Source organism: Agelaius phoeniceus, chromosome 6, assembly GCF_051311805.1.
Source record: "Agelaius phoeniceus isolate bAgePho1 chromosome 6, bAgePho1.hap1, whole genome shotgun sequence".
NCBI classification, from domain to species: Eukaryota; Metazoa; Chordata; class Aves; order Passeriformes; family Icteridae; genus Agelaius; species Agelaius phoeniceus.
Genome location: NC_135270.1, coordinates 49,674,204 through 49,696,707, shown reverse-complemented (window position 1 = coordinate 49,696,707; position 22,504 = coordinate 49,674,204). Strand labels below are relative to the sequence as shown.

Sequence of the window (22,504 nt, the reverse complement as noted above, 5' to 3'; positions counted from 1 at the left end):
CTCACTTCAGCCACAGAGCAATGGGTGCCACAAACTCAAAATGGCTCACTCACAGAACAGGGGTGGCTCCAATTGGGGAGGCCTTGTAACCCACCCAGACACCTGCAGGAGGTTTGCTTTTGGCCTCTCTGCCTGCATGTAGAAAGATCTGCTTTTGGTTATACCCATTCAGATAAAAAACACCTCAGGCTGAAGTGGGGAGTTACATTTAGATTACATTTAAAACCCTGGTCACTGCCTCGTTATACATGCAGACATACTCAGAGACAGAAGCGCTCCTGCAACTGGGGAAAGGCCTTTGACGTTCCTTTCCATTAAATATTCCTCAAGTCCCCAGTCTGGTGACTTCATGTTGCTACAGCTACTCCCAGGGCATCCACAAACCTGTTCCAGTTCCTGCTGATCTTTCCTGCCCAGGTTTGAAGCCTCGGAACCAAATGAGACGAGAGGATGCTAACAAAACATTAAATCGACAAGAAAATGTCACCACAACCCTCTGACCCCCTGCTCTGCCGAGAAACCGAAAGAACCCCAAATTCCCCTTTGCCACCTTCGATCTTCCCACCCTGATCCGCCCTCAGCCGTGGTGCTCGCAGGGCCCACAGGTGCCCGGGCGGGAGGCGGTGTCCGAGTGCCGGGCACGGCCGGGGCTGCGCGCCCCGAGCCCCGCGGAGCCGCCTGGCGCTTACCTTGGCGAGCGGGCACGTGTGCGGGACCTCGGCCGCCTTCCCCGGGGATGGCGCAGGGAACCGGCGGGAAGGCGGCAGGGAAGGCGGCAGGGAAGGCGGCAGGGAAGGCGGCAGGGAAGGCGGCGGGTCCCCGAGGAGCCCCCGGAGCGGGCGCGCTGCTCCCCACGAGAGGCTGCGGGAGCCCGGCTGGGACACAGCGCTGCTCAGGCGGTGGCTCCGGGGAGGGCAGCGAGCTGTGGAGCTGCTCCCCGCCCCGGCGTTACCATCTCGCAGTCCCGGCGAGCAGCATCGCCTTCAAGCGCGGCCGGCATCTCCAGCGAGGGCTGGGAGCGGCATCGCCGTGCGCGCCTGGGTGGGTGACACCGACACCGGCTTCTCCCAAAGAGAACGAGCACCCCAAAGAGTAAAATGCAACACAGATGGAAAACAGGGAGGACCGCATTGAAAGATGCTTCTGGGTCAGGGCTGTGCCGCTTCCCCGGTCCAACAGCACCATCTCCTGGGTGCCCGGCTGCCGGCAGCGCGCCCCAGAGCATCTCCCCGGGAAGACCCTCCGCAGCTTTTCTCTGCCACCTGCGTGTGCCGTTTATTGTCAGACACTATCAATATTTTTGCAATTGTTTCCTTTCACATCCTATTGCTTGTCTCTCGTGAAGTATCACAGATGGATGAGTAAATAAATGGAATACTGAAGAATACTAGAATGTGTATTTTTTTTTTAATCAGCGGTACAAAGCATTCTTGAATACCAGCCCCAAATCTGCTCTTTTCCTGAGCTGTGAAGGTTTAAATATGTATCCAGTCTTCATGGATATCATGTGCTGCTTCTCAGAGAATGCCTATACTTTCTTCAAGGAAAAAAATCTGCTTGAAGAGCTGTTTAGAATTTAGACAAGTGAAATTATGGAAAAGAGTAGAAATGGTAGATTTCAAAGTATTACCATTCAATGGGGAAAGCCTGTCTGACAAGTAGTATTTCAAAGATACTCCTTGTAGTGTGTAATTGAAATCTCTAAAATGCTTGTTGAGATGCACCCTGTAAAAGCATGTGATCATAGGTTTAAGACTAAAGGCTCCAAAACTTTATTCTCTCTATTATCATACAAGTAACAAATAAATTTTGTATTTCAGTTTTCATTAGTCTGCAAAGTGAAGATTTGTTTCAGTGTTTTGAGGCTAAATTGTACATAAAATCATGCTTTGAAGGCTGTGCTTATATAAGCCAAAAAAGTTTAGGTCAATGATTTTTTTTTAATTCAATACTCATCCAAAGCCCCTTTTAACTTAATTTACTGTTAAATGCCTGGCAAAATTTTACAGAAGCTCACCTTTAAAAGATTCTAAGTAGGTCCCTCATGCAAGTTTTAAGTTAGGAGGGACAATATGTAACTACAAATACAGATATACATGCCTGCACCTGTGCAGGAACAGTCTCGTGGCTTTTTATATAAAACTGTTGCAACAATGAAAAGAAAAAAAAAAAATTCCTTGCTTTTTGCTAAATTAGCATCTTTTAGTGGCAAAGTTGTTTTAAAATTCATATTGAACTTGGCCTTTGGATTCTTCTTAGGTAATTATAAACCATCACCACCTGCACCTTAAAGAGTTTTGTTTCTTCTTGAAAGGGGAGTATAAGCCAGCAGCCTGCTCTTTTGCCAGCATTTCTATGGTCCAATTAAGATGTGATCCTCAAAACTGGGCAGATACAAATGCTTGTTGATTACATACAGCACTGTGCATTCATCTCAGTTACACCCTATGACTACCATGGATTTTATGGAATACCATGGTCTTCCTACTCCCTTACTTCCAGAAAAACAAGACATAACCAGAACCTGGATGATTGGGAAAAAAAACGTTGAAAATAAGACCTGAATCCACTTAGCCATTTTAGTCCTATTTTCTGCGTAACTAAAACCTGCTTTCCCTGGGAGACTCCAGGGAAGGCCTCAAGTAGTTAAATCAGCAAGGCCATGATCAGGTCACATCAGAGACAGCACTGCTTTGACAGAGCTATTAAATGAAACAAGCAGCATCCCAAAGGAAAATCCAAAACCAGATGATGAACCACAGCCCTTTGCAGAGCAGTGTGTTCATCTCAACTCTCTCAGCCAAAAAGCAAGCTTGACCTACCACCCAGCACCACTAACAATCCAAACCCTTTCCACTCTCTTTACCTTTCCTTATTTTATTTGCACCTTTTCTCACAGATTCCTCAACTTACAGGTGACATCTATCTTGTAACTAATGAGTGTTTTTTTCTTCCACAGTCCTGTAATATGGATATTTAACAAACCTGTGTAAGATGATCTGGTTTCTGCAGAAGGGACATGCAAATCAGATTGGACAGGGATTTATTGATCAGGCTGCCAGCTCTGCTTTTTAATATTGCCCTTCTTAGAGGCAGGCACTGCCAGGGTCTTGCTGGGATTCTTGGTGACAGCTCAGGAGAGATTATCTTTGCTACAATTCTTCGATTTCATGTTCTCAAGCTTGGTTGTTTTCCATGCACTTTGTTAGTATTGACAGACTCCCAGAAAACTCCTGCCAAAGATTTCTAGCCTACTTTTTAAAGAGAACCAGAGAACTCAGTGAGAACATGAAAATAAGCCTACATATTTGTCAGACCTAAAAGAAAGGCACTTAAGTATTTCAGGACATTTAGATGGTATAAAGTTATTTTTTCAGAGCAGACAAGCAATGAAGAATAATGACCATGTCCAAACATTTGGTAGCAAAATTAAGGCAAGTCATGGGGGCTGAGAAACACACTTGCTGTGTCACACTTGCTGTGCCGTTAATATGCCCTGAGCTGTTAACAGCTGTTTTCTCAGGAAAACAACTTTTGTGGTAATTGATTTTAATGCTCCCAACACAGAATTAGCAGCACAATAGCATGTGTTTGCAACCTGTTTCCTTCTGCTCCTTAACAGGACCAGCTCAAAAAGAGCAAAGAAATCTTACACCCCACTTTGGTGAAGGTTTAAGACAGTAGACCAGCTTTGGAATATGAACAATCTCATTTCCTTAAACCAAAGCATCTTGTTTCATATCAAAGAGGTATGAAGTGCAAGCAAATACAAAAGATTATCTTAATATATTATCTGGTGGATAGGTTGGTCCACTCTGTTCAGCCTTTTAGCACAGCAGCAACACCAAGGGCATCCTCAGAATAAAATGTAAATAATTACAGTAATGGTTTCCAGTTCGGCAAACACTCATACTGCAACCCTATAATAGAATAACAATCCCACCTAAGTTTACATGCATTCCCAAGTATCTCCCTGTAAGCTCTCAGCAGGGCAGTCCAACCAAGAGGGATCCAGCAGCATCTCACCAGAGGAGCAGGCAGAATTCCTGCCTGGCCCAACACACAAGAACACAAAGAGCAGGAATAGGACTGGCAGCTCCAGACCCAACCTTGATCCTGCAATGCTCCTGCCCAGCCCTGCTCCCTGCCCTATGCTTACCACAGCAGACCCAGCTCACAACCAGGCAGCTTTGCCTTTCACCAAAGATGCCAGGGACAGGTCCCCATGTTTTTGCTGTTGGCTGTCCTCAGCAATTCAGTTGGCCTGCTCAAGACATGCTCTTGACCACTGTTACCTCTTCAGTCTTCACTCTACAGCAGAGGAACCCAGGAAGAACAAGCAGCTGTGGCAGCTTCCCATCCCCTCCCTCACCTCCGGTGACAAGCTGCTCCTCCTGGGGAGAGAAAAAGTCACCCTTTATTCCACAGAACCTGTCACATCCTCCTGACCAAGGATTCCTCATGGAGCTTCCAGCTGGCACCAGGCCCCCAGTGTGAGCTCAGCACACTCACTGGTACTCACTCCATGCTCCAGTATTACCAGTTGCCTTCTCCCACTGCCTTAGAGCATGAGAAAAGCAGGTGCAAATCTCTCCTCAAGAGAGCATGGGTTTCTTCCTCAAAAAAAATCACTTTCTCTGTAGCATCCCTTTGAGATTGGAAGCATATGTGCCCTTTTGCCTCTGGTTTGAGGGACAGCAGAGGATGATGAGCAGAGTGCACAATGCTGCCCATCTTCTAAAATGATCCCCTAGAACTAGTTTCTTGGGGAAAATACTCTCAGTCAACAACAAAATAAAGCTCTTTGTGAGCATCTGAAGTTTACAATTTAAGAAGATGGTAATTTTTTTTATTGCAGCTGGTTTAACATGATCATTTTTATCAATGTAGACCAACTGCTCATGCACACATTGGCTGGAAATGTACAGCTTGCAAGGGAATGCAGGCAGAATTCCCAATTTCATTCCTCAGTGTGGCTCTGTCACACACACTTCATGGAATCACTGTTGCTGTTACTTGCTCAGTAACATGTTCCAGTCAGGTAGAGATTGATATAAACACTACTGTGCGTATGTTATGCAAAGGTTTAATCAAGTAATTAAAATCCAAAGAGGGGAAGATAGTAGAGAAAGTAGAAAAACTTCCATGGTTTTTAAAAGCAGGAACTCATGCTGGGAGAAAAATTTTGCTGCATAGAGAATAAAGACTACCTGACAATCTTGAAATTTCCTTTATGTTAAATTGGTGGCAGATATTACTGAAAAATATTGTTTGTGCAGAAAACTAGAGAGCTATGAAACAGCAATTATGGGAGATTATTTTTTAATAGATTTATTTAGTAGTCAGACTAAGAGTTAACTACTGAAGCAGAAAATAATTAAATTTTCTTCATTACCTTTTTGTTTACTGGGTACATTCATTTCAATAGGTCAACACAAATTACCAAAGACTTTTGAAATTTACTTCTATTTTTAAACATTGTTTTACATTCAGAATGGCAAAAACTACTAGTGATTAGCCATAAGAAAGTTCATTTAATCTGAATTCAAATGCTCAGAACAAACCTTCATGGATACCTTAAGCTTTGCATGATGTGGTGTGGCACATGAACAGAAAAAATCCTGCACTCACACCTCGGTGCCTCACAGCCCCAAGTGGAACTTCCTGCTACACAGTGGCCACACAGGGACCTCCACAGACCTGCAGTGAATACCCACAACACACACACTGTATCTAATCCTGCTGACCCTGACTGCATTACAATTGTACTGTGAGCTTACTGCTGTCAGTTTGGCAAATCCTGTGCAGAATGTTCTAGTAGAGCTTCTCCACTGCTAGCTCAAGTGGGCAGGAGAGATCCAGAACCAGAACTTACATCAAATCTCTCCTGACTACAGGTTCCAGTCCTGTTCTTGTCTTTCACTGACCGTTTCTAATTTCTTCTTTCTCCAGAACACATTTTATATCCCATGCAGTGGAAAACATCCTAGGCTTCCAATGAAAAGTAGTATCAGTTTCATCAGACATTTAAAATAAAGAGCAACTACTGTAGACAATCAACATAAAACACAGTTTATTTCCAACCATTTGCCTAATTCACATGCAGACTGGTTTATATTAATTACACTGCATTTAAAAATAGCTTGGTTAGCTTTTAATCTTAGCAGTATTGCTATAGAACTGAAGCTACACTGGTTAATATAATTTCTTTTCATTTAGAGAAATGTGGTTAGGTAGGTACTGAAAACTTCAGAGACTTTCCAAAAAGAAATATTTATCCATTCAGTAACCTTTCTGCTGCACTCATCTTACCCACATGAACATTTCATCTGTAAATCCTGTGTTTGAAGGCTTATTCTCCTGAGCACATCAGTCAGGAGAAAACACTTGGAAACACAACAAATGTAAAAACATAACAAGCAAATAATACAAGATTACAGTAATAACTGAAGTATTCTCCTGTACTATTTCAAGCTAGAATACTGAAGCCTTAAATAATTCCCACATTTTAGCACTGACACAGAGCTCCCATACACAGAATATATAAGCATGGGGAAAAGCTGTTTTGCAAGAGGTAGAAAAGGTTTTATAAAATATTCAGGCACAATTCTTAGCAGTTTTAAAAGCCATCAGAAAGTTACAAAGTAATAATGACCACTATACATGTATTTGTACAAGTTCTGTTTATTTTTACCCTTCGGAATAAAAGTGTATGTCATGCACTCTCATATAAGCTTTTTCCTCCTATATTGTTGGCAAACTGTTTTTCTCCTATATGTATGTGATTACACAGGTTTTACAGGCTCTCTTATCACCAGAAGTTAAACAGAAAAACAGATGCACTATTACTTAATGCTTTTTCAAGAGAAGCAAGGGAATGCAAATGCTGTTTGTATAGGTTCATGTATCAAAGAACAGAGAATCACACATGTAAAACCCATAAAAATATTATTAGTTCTTTTGGTTTACTCCCACCTCAATGAAGAAGAGCGCTTTTAGAAGTGAACTTTTTTAAAACACAAATTTTCACAAACATTTGCTTTACAGTGCAGTGGTTATACTCAAATTTTCACAATACCCATAAATCAAAACACCAAGATCACTACATTTACCATGAGCTAAGAGACATTCACTTAGTGTCAGCTCAAACAGATGCTTTCCTTGACCTAAAGTATGTAAGGCTTTATGGGCAATAAGTTCTTATCAAAGATTTGCTTTATTCCTGTCACAGCAATTTTTTCTCTTGTTACTTTTTCTCTTGGTCTTTTTCTGCATCCAGCAGTGCTGAACGGATTCCCAGTTTCTTCAGCTCTTCTACAAGATCTCCATTCTGGTGCATCTGGAGGAGTATATCACAGCCACCAACAAATTCACCATTGAGGTACACTTGTGGGATGGTAGGCCAGTTGGAGTAGTTTTTTATTCCTGAATAAGAAAAAAAATAAAATTAGAGGTTTCTCCCCTCTTCTAAAAGAACAGTATTTTAAAAGGAATGCATTGCTTCCACCTGACTCCACCACTGATACTCCAATTTCTTTCCCATAAAGGCAAAAAGATGTCTACATAACCAGGAGCACTATCAGAAAAAAAAACTGTATTAAAGTTAGGTTTGTTTCTCACCACAACTCAAAGATGTGGGTTGAAAGATATGGGGTCAGCTCCTATACTGACTTCACGCAGGAACTGGAAAAACGCCACATCTCTTTTTACTCCCAACAAGAAACCATGACTTTCAATCAATTACAGAAGTGAGAAGTATTGAAAAATATTGAGAACTGTTTACTTTCTGTTGTATTTCCCAGAGGGACTTTTAAAATACTTTATACTCTTACTGAACTCATACATTTACACTTATTCCTGCAATTTCAGCTGCAAGATACATTTGCCCCTGTAGAGGCCTTATGAATTTCAAATTGCTTTATCTTTCAATGCCAGACTTTACAGCACATGGGAGGGGCACAAAGGCTGAAGTCTTTTTAAAAGTGCTCATTTAACAAAACACAGCTCAAGGCACAATTATGAAGTACAGAGCTAAAGTTTTAAACTATACTTCACAGAAGGCAAATGTAAGACCACCCAAAAATACAAACTAATCAGCTGATACACACTGAAACAGCTTGCACTTAGACATCACAAGAAATTACACAAGAATCTTTGTATCTAATTTGCCACTTTTTAAATGACCCTTCACACAAAGCTATTATTTCTATAGCAAAGGAAACAGCTAAAACCTACTGTGCCTACTTTTATAACACAACCACAAGTATTTGATTAGATGACAAGTTTTTGATTCAACATTTTTATGTATTTTCAACATGCAGTGCCTGGAATTTTTCCAACAAAGGCATGAAAACAAACTTAAGCCTACAGAGGTACCTTTTCAGAACATCAGAGCCCACTCACCTTGGGAGCCAACCCCCCACCAACAAATATTACACCTGAGTAGTGATAGCACAAGAGAACTTCTTTTCCCTTTGAAAACATTTTAGTCTCTAGAGACTAAAAAGACAAAACCCAAAATACTCAAGGTAAAAAAATAACTATGTAAGGAAATTATCCTCACTTTATTGGAACTTAAACCACTTTCTTTTTTAGTAATATGTATAAGTGGAAATATACGGTGGGATTGTTACTTAAAAGATGCAATATAGCTAATAATTAATTCCCCTTCGCAAAATACAACATGCTTAAAAATTCACTAAAATAATAGCAACCTAGGAAAAAAGGGCGTTGTGACTAAGGGTTTCTAACCACTACAGATGTCAGCTAAGAGATCTTATTCTGACTTCAGATTTTGTGCGTGGATAACCAATGTTTCGTAAGCCCAAACCAGAAAGTTTAGCACATAAATCAAGGCCAAAGGGAACCCATAACCATCCAACCTCCATCATCACCACTTGTGATGATGATGGAGGTTGGATGGTTATGGGTTCCCTTTGGCCTTGCAAACCAAGTTTCTTCCTTGGTTTGCAGAACTTTTAAGCTTTGATGTCAACTTCCACTTAGCAATACTTTTCTTAAATGATCTTTGGCCTTTGAGTACTCAAAACTGCTTAAACTGCCCTAAATATCTTTAAACCCATCCAATTTTTAATGAAAAGCCATGTTCCACGATTAAGACATGCCTAAAGATGACCCTCATCAAAGAACCACTGCAGATATGAAATAGGGCTCATTTTTCTCAAGATACTGCAATGCTAAACATGAATTCAGAACCAAGGGCTCTGCATAATAAACTTTCTGCTAATGAGCATTCCAAGGTAATATTTACACCAATAATTCTTTCATAGGAATATTTTCTTCAAGGACCCAACTGCACACACACACAAGCACTGATAGTACTCTCAAGGACCTATCCAGCTTCAGATAAAAATAAGAATGCCATGAAGCTTATTTGCTCTGAGTGCTGCATGTCTCGTGCTGGACAAGCTGCTTTAAATGCCTCAGTGCTGGGGCTCTCCCAGGTCACAGACTGAAGCCTCCCTCCACCGGGCACCAAGCCTCCCCCAGGGCAGCAGCCACTGACACTGCAGGCCAGCCGGGGCTGCAATTGCTGCACTCGGGGTGCACGTCTGCCATGATTCTCTGGACATCCCAAGGGATATCCATCCCCTCTCTGCAGGCTGGCTCCTTGCTGTACTTCAGAAGCTGCAGCTGCTGCTCTGCACCTCTGTTTACTCTGGAAAAACACACTCCACAGGTCAGGGTGTCAGTCTGACAGCTCTGGTAGCACATTTAAGGTAACTGTGATACCAGGATTGGTGCAAAGAGCTACTGAAACGGGTACCCAGCACACTCCCACCCCTATCCCCAGCTCCAGTTACCAATTCTCAGCCTCCCTTGGCAGCATTAGCACTAATGAAGGATGGGCCACGTCAAAGAACTGAATCAAGCAACACCCATTCCCACCATACTTGCTCCAGAAAAGCAACACATTTTCATGGATATCACAGAATCATTAAGGCTGGAAAAGACCTCTAAGATCATCAAATCCAACTGTTAACTCAGCACCATCATTTACCAGTAAACCATATCCCAAAGTGTCATATTCACATGCCTTTAAAACACTTCCAGGAATGGAGATTCCAACACTTCCCTGTGCAGCCTATTCCAAAGCCTGAGTACCACTAGCACTGCTACAAGCTTTACTGAGGGAAGGCTAGCCAAGGGTGGGAGAAAGGATCAACAACACCTGCTTGGCAGCATCCCATGCTTAGATACAGTAGAGACAGCAATGAAAATAATCTGAGGGTGAACTACCACAACAGTTTAAACCACTAATTTTCCAATATGTAATCTCAAACATCTCTGCCTCAGTGACTGGAACCAGTCTAACACTGTCCATCAGCTGAGAGCCAACTTCGAGAACCCTGAATTGCCATGGAGCCCAAGAGAGTGCCAAGGTGTCTTAGACCAGCTGTGATAAGGAAGGATTTGTGTCAGGAAAGTCTACCTTCAGCTCAAGTTCAGACAGATCACATGAAGTACCAATAACTTTAGTTTCACAGATGTGAGTTTTTAGGTAAAGAGGCAAGCAGGGGAGTTGTTCCAGCTTTACAGCTTGCCATACTTGAGCACAGTGTACGTTTCACCAATTGAACTATAACTAGCTAAAAATAAGGTGTTTCAATAGATACAGGCAAGAAACCAACAAGCAACCCAGACATGACTGAATTACCCTTTCTCCAACAGCCTGCCCCTACTACAAATGTACAACCACACATTTATTGAAACACTGAAGTTAGGTTTAGGTGAACACAAAGCTGGTGGTCAGCTCTCACACAGTCATCTCCTTGCAGATCAGTCCTTTGCTGATGTACTTGATACTTCCACAGCTAAAGGTTCCACGCCCCCTCACCAGCCCCCATGCAGAGCAGATTAGGTTCACAGAGAGAGCCTAGGAAAGGCTCACATGGTGCATGTCTAAATGTTTGGCACTCGAGGCCAGATCCTGCCCTTCAGGCAGTCACTGCTGAAATAGGGTTGGCAACTTAGACAACTACAACTTTGAGCAGCCCTGTCCTTCCCTCTGTCTGAAATTGCCACCCACAGAAGCAGGCACATCCTGGCTTTTTGGGGTGCAGTAGGTAATACAGCTGAAGCAGTACAAGAATTCTGCTGTGGCTGTGCCACTCCCCAACTCCTCAAAGCTCTGTTCCTTGTGCTGGCTCTGGCATTCAGCTCACCGTACAAACTGCTGCTTCAACTTGCAGGCCCAGTGATCCAGTTAATAAAATGAGCTGGCCCTCTGCACAGCTGGACAGGTGCCAAAGCTGGTGCATGGAAAGGACCAGAACAACTCCTTTAAGCACCTGAGAACCAGCAGGACATTGTGCAAGGGTACACTCCGTAACTGCATTCTGTGTAGCTTAGACACTGGAGGGCTTGATCAAGACACTAATTTCAATTTAAAGCTCTGGTAGCCAGGAGGGCAATAACCTCTCTCCTTGCCCAGCACAAGCCCGAGTTCATGTGGAGGAAAAATTTAAATTACATAGAAAGAAAATACTATCTATTCACATGGTCAAATGCTCAGGGACTATAACTTATAAAGGCACTGCCCATTCAGAGGCTCACAAAAGTCCCCTCAAGCAAAAGTGAAATGCTGATGGTTTGATTTCAGGGGTTTGTTTGCTCCTTTTTAGTTTATGAACTTTGAGAAGAGATAAGAGTTTGTACTAGCAAACTGTACAATTAATAAATTCAGATATGTAAACAGTTTAGAAAATTACCATGATTCACCTGCAAAGGCAGAGGAACATTTACTTGAACAAAATCAATCTTCATTAACAAAAGATGTCATTACACAGAAACTCCAGTATCTAAGCTTTTATACCATACCAACTATTATAGTTATGAATTGAAAAGCAAATAAGGACTGGAAAAATCAGCTTTTTAGCTAGGAGCTAATAAAAAACTGAGTTAGTCAGATGACACCAAAACCAAAGGAGAACAAAGTCACCTGATACATGCCAGCACGTGGCTTTACAGCACATTTTAGTGTATTCTGGGCAAGAACTGTTAATGCCACACACATACAAGACTAATTACTATGTACTTGCATGTATTTTTTTTTAACTTTCTCAAATAGCCACATAAAACCTCAACAATCAGCTATGCTCATTGAAGAGGGAAAGATGAAAAGCATTACCAGAACAGATTACTAGCTTTCCACAACTGGCAAAAAAACCTTATCTAGAACAGCTACTACCACCAGTGCAGTAATAGTGAAACTATTACTAAGTATTTATTGTGCAAATGATTAACATAAATTTGCACTTCATCAAGAGAATCCCAGCAGGCAGTGCCAGCTGGGAATCAAGTAATGCAAGTCAAAGCCATACGTGAAATTTCACCATACTGTTCACAGGGAAGACAAAACCTGATAAGGAAGTATTTCAGGGTCTTTAATGCAGCTCTCTATCTCTGACCCAGGCAAGGCAGCATGGCACAAAGAGCCTGATCTCCAGTCATCACCCTGCACCCACAACTGCACTCTGCTGATAACTGAGACGTCTTGAACACTACAAGGGTCACAAAAACCAAACCAGGGCATCTGGACAGCAACCTCAATGGCACATCTCTGCGATACACTTCCAGTTCTACCAACACCAAACAGAATCACAGAATTAATTAGGTTAGAAAAGACCTCTGAGATCATAGAGCCCAACCCACGACTGAACAGACTGAACACCATCCTGTCAACTAGACCATGGCACTATGTGCCACGTCCAGTCTTTCCTTAAACACCTCCAGGGACGGTGACTCCAACACCTCCCTGGGCAGCCCATCCCAGTGCCTAATCACCCCTTCTGTGAAGAAATTCCTCTTAGTATCCAAACTAAGGCTCCCCTGGCACAACTTACAACTGTCCTCTTGTCCTGTCGCTTGTTGCCTGGGAGAAGAGGCCGATCCCCACCTGGCTACAGCCTCCGTTCATGCAGCTATAGAGTAGTAAGGCGGCCGGTCCCATGCACCATGGCACTCCTCCAGGTGAAACACCGCCAAACCCCCTCGGCCGCTCCTCACAGGACACGGGCTCCCGACCCTTCCCCAGCTCCGCTGCCCTTCTCCCCACCATCTGGCCTCGTTAAAAAATAACAGAGCCCAACCCAGCCCACCCAACAAAGCCAGAAGGGGCAAGTTACAGGTGGGACAAGCGGGCAGGGCCCACTCCCGCAGTGCCCGAGGCCAGCGGCGCTAAGACAAGCCCGACCTGCCGGCAGCTCCCGAGGGCCCTTCTCCAGGGGAGCCGGCCCCGGCTCTGCCCCCGCCAGGCCCCGCGGAGGCGGCACCCAGAGGTGACTCGGGCGCTGACCTTGGCGGAGGTCGGGGTCCTGCAGCACGTCGTGGGCGCGGTAATCCTCCACGCCGTGCAGCCGCAGGATCTGCACCACGGCGTTGCTGAAGCCGCAGAGCGGCTGCGCCGGGCTGCCCTTCATGAACACCACCACCGGGTGCTCCCGCACCAGCCGCTCCACCGCCTCCCGCGACCCCGAGCCGCCGCCGCCCTCAGCCCCGCCGCCGTCCCCGGCCGCCTGGCTGAGCGGGCGCCCGGCCCGGCCTCGCAGAGCGGCGCCGGTTCCGATCCGCCACGCCGCCCGCACCGCCGCTCTCATCGCCCCGCCGCCGGCACCGCCGCACCGCGCCTGCACCGCCCGCTCATTGGCGCACGGCTCGACGGACCGCCGGAGAGCTTCCTCCGCATAGGCGCAGGGACCCGCCAATCAGCAGGCACAGCCAATAGTGCTGAGAGACAGCGAGACTCGTCCCGCCCAGCAACCCTGAGGTGGCTCCGCTTTCCTAGTGGAGGGAACGGAGCGGCTGCGGCTGCATTGGGAGAGGGACCTGTCAATCAACTGTGGATTGATTAATCCCGCCTCTCTGAGGACGCGATTGGTCCGGCTGCCCCAGGGCGGGGCTTTCCTGGGATGCTCGGGGGGGCGATTGGCGTGAGGCTCCATCCGTTTCCGGGTAGCGCCCGCACGCGGGGGGCGCTGCCGGTCCATGTGCCCGGGCCCTGCGCCATCCTTGGGACGGACGGGCCGCGCTTCCCCCATCCCCGGGATGGGTGGGCCGCGCTTCCCCTCCCGCACCCCCGCAGGGAGCGCCGAGCCGCACGGCGGCGAGGCGTTGCTGGGCGGCCGCTGCTGCGCTCAGCCTCTCCCTTCGGGCCTGCGGCCCCTCGCAGACCCCCGGGCCGTGCCGGCGCCGCCGGCCCTCGGGCGGGGTCTGGGTTTTATCCCGCCGGCCCTTTGGTGGTGGGGCTCCCTCGGGCCGGGGCTGGCTAAGGGTCAGGGCAGACCCTGCAGAGGGGGCTGATGGAGCCGGGCTGCGCTGCAGTGGGGCCGGCTGTGCGGGGTGAAGCCGCGGGGCTGGAGTGTGCTCGGGTGCGCCGGTAGCACCGGGGAGGCCGCTCTCGGACGAGCAGCGCCGTTCGGTCGGCACCTTCTGTGCTCGTAGCAGCTGGCAAACTGCTGCATGGGGCTGTCGCCTTCCTGGCTTTGGCCGTGTCCGGGGGTGGATTTGACTGCGTTCATTTGCCCGGGTTTGGTTGATTTTTGGTGGGATAAAGCAGGCGGTTTGTCCCTGCGAAAGTTGCGGTGCTGTGCCTGCTCGGGCTTGGTGCTGAGAGGAGAGACCCGAGTGGTTTTGCACAGCTTGACCTTTTCTCCCGAGCACCTGGCAGGGGTGGCAGCGGGATGGGAAAATGGGAGCAAGATCGGGTTGGCTGCCTGCGCAGCAGGATGGTTCAGTCGGTGCTGGAGCAAGGGCAGAACTGTCTGATGTTAGCCAGAGAAGGGCTGGGTTTGGAACGTGTCCTGCAGACTGGCCTGCGCAGCCAGCTGTGCTCGGGCTCCTGGGCAGATGCCGAATTCTTTCCAAGAACCTGGCGCAGAGCGTGGAGGTCTCCTAAAGCAGCAGGGCCTATCCTGTAAGTAGAAGAAAATGTTGATGAGTTTTCCTCTGTACTAAAATACAGTCTCTCACGAATAACAAGTCACAGTGTATTTTGAGTGCTAATTTATATTGCAGCTGTAGCATCTGGACTTTTGGTATATTAATGACCATTTGTCTTATTTATATCTGTAAGAAAAAGAACTTTTACCATCCAGTTCTGTTCTTGTGAGAGTTTTGCAGATCAGCTTGTTTTCAGCATTCAGAAAAGTGCTCACCTAATTCTTGTTTTTTGTGGAATCCAGCTGATGCTTGAGTGACAACTTTGTTTTAATTTTTTTGAAGCCACCCTCAGGATCGTTTCTGTTGCATTTTATTTAACTTTATTAAGAACAGATTCCAAAGGGAATTGTTACAAACTTGCCCTTTGTCATCCCATGTGAATAGGTTATGAATAAGTACAGTGTTGCTGCAGTATTTAAAAGTAGATGTATTTATGAGGAAACACTTTTAATCTGAAGGCAAAGTTCATATCTTGTGCTGCTGATGAGCACCATGTATTTTGTGAGTTGGTATGTTTTACTGTCATTAAAACATCACAAGCCAGGCTCACCATGGTGAGCAAGACACAGAGGAGTGTTTGCTTTCTGTAGTTTATGTTGTGATTGACATGGTGAAGGTTTTGCAGTATGAAAAAAAAAAAAATCCTGTTCATGCTAGCTGGAACTGCAGTAACTTATGCAGAGCAAAAGTATGTTTTCCTATTTGTTGGACAGTTTCAATATGCAAAGACTTAACAAGTGTTAAATGTAATATCCCAAGGGGTTTCTTTTGTCATTTTAATCAAGTATAAAGATTCCTGGAGAGTCAAAGTGGAATTAAATAAAAATTGATTGACAAGAAAGATATCTTTTTATTCTTAAACACAACTGTTATCTTTCAATGAAATATTGGGCTAAGAACAGAATACTGTGGTATTTGCCTTCCTGAATTTTGTCCTACCTGTTCCTACAAAGTTAATTAAAAATGAGTAACATAAAGACATCAGACTCAAGCGTAACAAACCCTTGTGAGTATACATTCTTTCAGAAATCTCCTAGAGCTGTAGTTTGATCCTCTGTGGTCCAAGAGGTGCCCTTGGTTGCTGGTACCCTGGGCACACCAGGCTTGCAGAGAGAGCAGCAGCGAGGAAGCCGAGGCACGGCTGCCGGAGCAGCAGCAGCGTGCGCAATATTCCTCCCACAGCTGCCACCCTGTTGCCACGGAGGTAATGACTTCTCCCGTGTCATTATTGATCTATCAACAGTAAGAGCAATTTTGCAGTCTGATATTGTTTAGCAAATAGAGTAATGTCTGCTGAACACTGAAAAAACTGCTATAAAATGCTGGGAAGCTTCTCAGAAGTCTTGTGTACTAGGTTAAATAGAAGTACTGGATTAGTAGTTACTGTAGTTTTATGAGATTGGCCTTTGAGATATTAAGCTTAACAGAATGCTTTTTAATAAGATATTTAGTGTGGTCAAATACTTTTGGATTATGCAATATGCAGCACTCAATTAGAGGATAAGCACTTTAACCTACTGATAAGACTTGAAACAATTTGTCCATGTACACTCTAGAAACAGATAATTATGTCACCAGGTTCCATCTTCTGTTAGTCTAAGTGAAGCTTTTTGTGTTTTCCAGATAATGATTTAAATCATCTGTTCAGAAGAAACATTAATGGGATTTGCAAAGACTCCTGACATTTTGCTGATGTTCCTGTTAGAAGACCTATCACCTCATTTTGAAAGCACTAATAAAAGCACCAGTATTCAAACTGCAGGGTTTAAATGCTCACAGTCAGTCATAAACTGGGTTAACATCAGGCATTCTGCTGCAGAACAGAATTATGATTTATAAATTTGTGGTTTGTTCTCACATGGTATACAAGGAGTTGGACATCCAAGAATGGTACTGTCAGCCAAAGAGTTTTTATTTGTTTTTAAAAAGGGGAGGGCTAAGTTAGCTGGTGAGAAAGAAAAGTCTCATTTCAGCTTATCAGAATAGGACATGTCTTCATGTTCAAGTCTGATATCTCTGTGTCATTCTGTGTTGTGATAGTGACTGAAAGTTCCTTCTTGTGCCCTAACAATTGAGCTCTATTTAGGTGGGGTTTTTTGTTTATTGAAGTTTTTAAGTGGGATAGCTTGAGCTCCACCTGTTTTGCATGCCAGGTAAATAATCTCAGTGTACCATCATGGTGTCATCTGGCAGCACCAATATATCCTCAGTTTTGAGAGTATTATGAATGTTTAAAACGTGCTTACAATTCTGGGCTGCCTAAATCGTGAACACTGAAAACACATCTGTGAAAGGTTCCTGGTTATTTTGGAAATGTGCCAGTTTTAAAAAGTTGTGCAACAAACAGCAGAAACCTAAAGATGCTGTGGGAATTTTACAGGGAAACTGACATTTTGAAATCTGAACTGTATCTAACTTCCTGTTTGGGGTATAACCTAGAGATCTATAAGCAAGTTTATTTCTGAACTGGATTAAGTTATATCCATGGCTTAATTAAATAATATCCATGGATTTATGGCACATTCCTAAGAGTGTTTGTGGCAGCCTTAAAATACAATGTTCCATTTCATAAATGAGATCAGTGAAGAATATTTACAAAGTGACCTCTGTTAATTTAACTGATGGGGATAAACATTACCTAAGGCAGTTTTTTGATTTAAACCATGTAAAGGCCTTTGGCAGGGAGGGGTCATGGTAATCATCCAAGGAGAAATGTCTGAGCCTCACATTTAAGAAATACAATGGAAGGTCATGTTCAGGCTTGAATGTGGACCTTTAAATGAGGCACTCTTGAGACTTCATTTATTCTTAATGACACTGATATCACTGTGTGCCTCTTTGCACTGAGCTTTGTGACACTGTCTTGAAGCAAGTAGTATGACCTCTATAATAGAGGAGCAGATTTGTTCTTTGGAGTAAGCAAGCTGCTTGCAACTGTTCTGGCATATGAAAATCTGTTAGATCCCTGTTTCTGATTTGCAGATGGTAGTGATTCTTGAATCTTTCAGTATTACAGAGGAAGCATAATTTTATATGTATCTCTTTCCATACAGAACTAAGAAATACTGCCTCTAATGGGAACACCTCTGGCCTCTTTTCATCCAGGAGTTAGGAGTGCTAAAATCTTTGATGTGCCTTAGAAAAACATTGGGCAAGCTCAAGAAAAAAATTGATCTGCCAAATATAAAGGCACCATTATGGTATCAAGCCCTGAGCCATAGAAGGCTAGGTGTTGCAGCATATGCCACAGTGGAGATGGCCATGATATACAGAGTATCATCCTACAATTTCATGAAGTTGCAACCCATATAGAGTAACCCCATACCACTTTAGAAGGCTGCAAGCATCTGCCATGCAGGCTAACACTGTATCACTTCAGAAGGCTGCAAGTGTCTGCTCATCTTGTTCTTTAGCCCTTTTATCCCCTCATGTTGATGCATTGCACCTGTGTGCCTCTGTTCCCTTTGGCGGTGGGTCAGTGCCCCTGGGCACTCCGTGGCTCATTGCTGTCAGTGCTGCTCACAGCTGTGCTCATTGGGGATGAGGCTGGGCCAGCCCCACTCCCAATCACCACAAACTGTTCTACAGCTGGGGAGTGGGACTGGAACTATGTGCATGTCCTGTTCTTTGCTTCCTGTGTGCTCACTTTAGTCCAGTGTCAGGGAAACAGGGTCTTGGTCTCTGGTATGGTAATTTGTACAACTGTCATTTATTTGAAGTGCTGGAAGTGTCTTGGCTTTTAGTAAGGCTGGGAAAACCCCAGGGCACTCATTGCCTGTAAGGATTCTTGTGCCCCAGTTAAGGTTTGCCAGCAGGCTCTGTCACAGCTGTGGTGACAGGGGCGTTTTCATTGGCTCAGTTTATTTCAAAAACGTGCAGGTGCAGTGAGGCACAAGAGCATCTGCGATTATCGGGCATGCCGTGACCACGAGGGGGCCCTGGCAGCCTCTGTGTGGGTGAGCCCGGAGTTACACACTGACCACAAGGGCAGGGCTGATTGCTTGGTGCCTCAGTGGTTACATCCTTTCCTGTTCAGCACTTCTGAATTACCTTACCTCTTATATATATAGATTTTTTTTTTAATTACAGTCTTTTGATAAGTAATTTTGAGAAATGTATCTTGTTACAAAAAACTCAACACTGGCCATTTGATCTCCTCTGTGGCAGAAGACAGTACCCAGCATGTCATCACATGTGAGTTTTCATCTGTATGGATGATTTCCTCAAGTAAAAGTTCAAGAGTTTTGCACACATCACTGTATTTGTAAAGTAGAAGGAATTGGTATGAAGAATCTTAATGATAAGGTTTTTTGTATATCTTAAGGATTTTTAAGCTTGGTACCGCAATATTTCAATAAAGATTTTCGCTCTCTGCACGCCCTTTATTCTTTCATTTTTTTCTAGGAATGTGTGCTTGTGAAATCAGCAGCTGCTTTGAACTTGCTGTGCTTTAAATCCCTGCCTGCTGACCACAGATACTGATGTCATGTGTATGTTAAAAGTGTCCATGAGTACAGTAGAACTATATTTTTGTACTCTGTCTTTAGAGTGTTTATATGATGTGAAGAAAAACAGAAACACAGAAATGCAGAAACTTAAAATGGGAGAGGAGGAGTGGGTGTGTTGGGCATGCTTGTATTTGTAATGTGTGGACTCAAAGATGAAGCAGAGAGTAAAAGTATCTCTTGTGGGAGGCAAACTCTTAAAGGGGAGCCCAGAAACTTGAATTTTTAGATTGATATAGTTAATTTAAAAGAAAAACTTGTAAAACCAGAAATAACAATGTACAGATGAGGGAGGTTTGGGTTTTTTTTGATGTTCTAAAATGTTTTCATTCTCTGTTTACGAAGTATGAATATGTGTATGTTTTGAAAATCTGACTTTTCAAAGAGTACTTCCAAATGCTGCATAGAGATACAGTGATTTTCATTGCTCTCACTGTGCACATGCAGTGGTTTTATAACTGCATCACACAAACAGGTTTTTTGGGGGGACAGTTACTAACTATGCTTTAGAGGGCAAGCAGTTTTTTCACAGAACAGGCAGCTTCTCCACAAATGCAAGCATATGCATCTTTCATAAATTTCCTTTAAAATAGTTGCATGGTTTCTCATGCTTCCTTTTAAGTAAACTTCTTGCAATTCAGTGATTGAAGTTTCCATCCTGCAGTACTTTAATGTTTCCTCTGAAGTTCACAGTAGCCTTCTTCCCTTGCTAATATCCATGGCAGCTGGGATTGCTCCCCAGCCTCAACATAGCTGGAGCAACTTGCAGGGTAAAGAACTTGGCCCTGAAAGTTGTGTGTCATTTAATTGTAGCAGTTCTGGGGCTTGTATAAAGGCCTGCTTTATAATCAGTTTGACTTCATTTTAAACAGACAAACAAAAGCATTTTCAGCCTGGGAAAAAGCTCTGAGTTTCAGAAAAATCACTTTCATTGTCACAGTGATGCTTGGATCACTCTGAATCATCCTTGGCCTCCCTTTCTTATCAGTAGCCCTTTTGCTCTTTGTTCACATACTACTTTTCCATCCTTGTTAGTCCTGGGAGACAGGAGGAGACAAAAGTGTACCCTCACAGCTGCTTTCTGTCACTGTACTTTAGTTTGAGACAATCAGAGTAAGTAGATCTGTGCTCTGTTTTAGTTTCATGCTTGACTACTGTGGTGAATGATTTAAGGTCTGTGTGCCATGGAAGGAGGAAAGTAAAACTAAAGACTTCCTAGATTGACAGTGTTTTAAACACTGGCATACAACAGTTGTTTGGTGCAGTATGTGTTTCCAATCCCTTAAAAGACTAGATCTAAACAAATTGTTCTACAAACCTATCATATCTAGGAAAAGGGAGAGTAATATTGGTGAAAGTGTAGCTCCAGACTACTGTGAGTCTCAGAGAAATCAGTATAACAAAATTGTATTTGTGGTGGGAAGGGAAGCAAGGAATAACTAATTATGGAATGTCATATATCAAAAGTTGTCTTTCTTCTCTCTTCAGGGGACTTCAGAGAATATTTTCTTAAACTAGTTGTCTTACAGCTTCTATAATTAAAAAAAAATTGTGGAGAGTACTAAGGAAGAAAACCTAATCCAGTCGAATTGCACACAGGAGATTTGGCTTCAAATCCTGATTTTCATGGAGTCTTGGCTTCCCCTGACTCATTTGCTGAGTGCCAATGGGGGCATTGCTGTTAGTTAAAGATGTTAGCACTGCATCTTCCTAAACCTCCAGCCTTCCATTTTGCTGCTGCTTCCTTCATGCTTTCAAAGCACATCAAAGAGGCCCCCTTTAGGTACTGGAAGGTGCTCTCAGCCCTCCCTGGAGCCTTCTATTATGACCCTGCCCATGTGTTGCACCTGGCTGTGATAGTAATTGATCAGGACTGGACTTCTAGGCCAGCACTGTGAGTTCATTGGGTGTGACCAGACTTTGAATGTATCACACCATTTGTGAATTTGAAAATGTGGTAGTTCTTATTGAGTGTAATTGGAATCACAGTGTCCCATTTGCCCTGCATTTCTGTTCTTTAGTGTTGAATTTGCTCTCACTCAAAATAAGCCCAGCTTTCTCAGCCCCTCTTGATATCTGAGATCAGTTGGGATGAAAAGGGTGTTATTTTTCTGCCAAATTTAATGCAACAAAAAAATTGGCTGAACTCTGAAAGTGACAGGGTGTCAGGACTGATCCAATATCACAAAGTTGTACTTTCCTGTGGAGGTAGTCAGTCTGTGCTCAAGTGTGGAGCCAAATTAGAAAAAAAGGTAGAGTCCAGCATATGCAACAGGGAGAATACGAAATGCTTGGTTTAAGTCCATGTGGTCTCTGGGTGAATAAAAGAAGGAAGTTCACCTGGTTTGCCAGCGTGGTCCTTGGCCTGGTGCTCCTGAGGATATGTTGCTTTGTCATCAGCATTTAGAGTTCTTGATTCCTCACTAACTGGGGAGAAGTTCTTGTGTAGCAACTCCCCCCACCACCCACAAAAGCTTTCTGTCAAGCAATGTGAAATGTCTTGTAGCTATAACACAACACACAAACAATGCTGAGAAGCTCCAGTATTGAAACCTCTCAGGCTAAAGACATGTCACTGGTATGCTGCACAGAAATGTTACTCTGCCAACAAATGCTGTCCCTCCCACCCTGACTGCCATGTGACTCATTATTTGAGTATATTGCTCTACCCAAGCAAACATAAAGGAAAACATCCTAATATCTTGTAATAGTAGCTTGTCATCAGTCATGAGCATGAATCAATGGGTGTGTTACACTAATAAGAGAGAGCTGCTACCCTGCAGCATTTTAAGTGGTTCTCTGATACCCTGCAGACATCGTGCAGGCTGTCCTGTGCAGTAATCCATGCCAACACTTTTGTAGTATTTGGTGCTTTCCACCCAGTCTCTTGGGCGTTCTGCTCATCACAGGAAATGCCTGAAAATGCTATATATTCACTGACTAAATACTTGTGGTTTGGTTTATAGGCCAGGCTAACTGCTTCTAAAAATATATTCCTTTCTTCCAAAGAAAGAGAGCTAGGGCTGCTGTTTGTTCCT

General features: G+C 44.0%; 3 protein-coding genes and 1 non-coding gene across 6 annotated transcripts in view; 2 read left to right on the top strand and 2 right to left on the bottom strand.

Annotated features, from left to right (window-relative positions):
* TUNAR (transmembrane neural differentiation associated intracellular calcium regulator) overlaps positions 1 to 1,126 on the bottom strand; it is a 162,320-nt gene extending 161,194 nt beyond the window's left edge. For 2 of the 3 annotated variants that reach the window (XM_077180655.1, XM_077180654.1), the window contains exon 1: positions 690 to 1,118. The gene's annotated coding sequence lies outside the window, so the exon portion shown is untranslated. Of the gene's footprint in view, positions 1 to 689 lie in introns of all 3 variants that reach the window. The other variant, XM_077180657.1, reaches the window with a different exon arrangement.
* A 4,925-nt stretch (positions 1,127 to 6,051) lies between these two features.
* Positions 6,052 to 13,684, bottom strand: GLRX5 (glutaredoxin 5). The gene is made up of 2 exons (XM_054634731.2): positions 13,319 to 13,684; positions 6,052 to 7,425 (listed from the first exon to the last, which is right to left on the bottom strand). Exons 1-2 carry the CDS (start codon positions 13,617 to 13,619, stop codon positions 7,247 to 7,249), a joined length of 480 nt encoding a protein of 159 aa, XP_054490706.2. The 5' UTR covers positions 13,620 to 13,684; the 3' UTR covers positions 6,052 to 7,246.
* A 272-nt stretch (positions 13,685 to 13,956) lies between these two features.
* Positions 13,957 to 22,504, top strand: part of SYNE3 (spectrin repeat containing nuclear envelope family member 3) — a 75,901-nt gene continuing 67,353 nt past the window's right edge. The window contains exon 1 of the mRNA XM_077180653.1: positions 13,957 to 14,935. Coding sequence (XP_077036768.1) covers positions 14,869 to 14,935 — 67 coding nt within the window. The 5' untranslated portion in view covers positions 13,957 to 14,868. The remainder of the gene's footprint in view (positions 14,936 to 22,504) is intronic.
* On the top strand, positions 16,013 to 16,281 carry LOC129122289 (small Cajal body-specific RNA 13). The gene has a single exon (XR_008534559.2).

Excerpts from the sequence above, each read along its gene's own strand:
- GLRX5 (XM_054634731.2), bottom strand. The coding sequence starts at position 13,619 with ATGAGAGCGGCGGTGCGGGCGGCGTGGCGGATCGGAACCGGCGCCGCT. Across the intron at positions 7,426-13,318 it reads GGACCCCGACCTCCGCCAAG|GAATAAAAAACTACTCCAAC; the intron begins GTCAGCGCCCGA and ends TTTCTTATTCAG.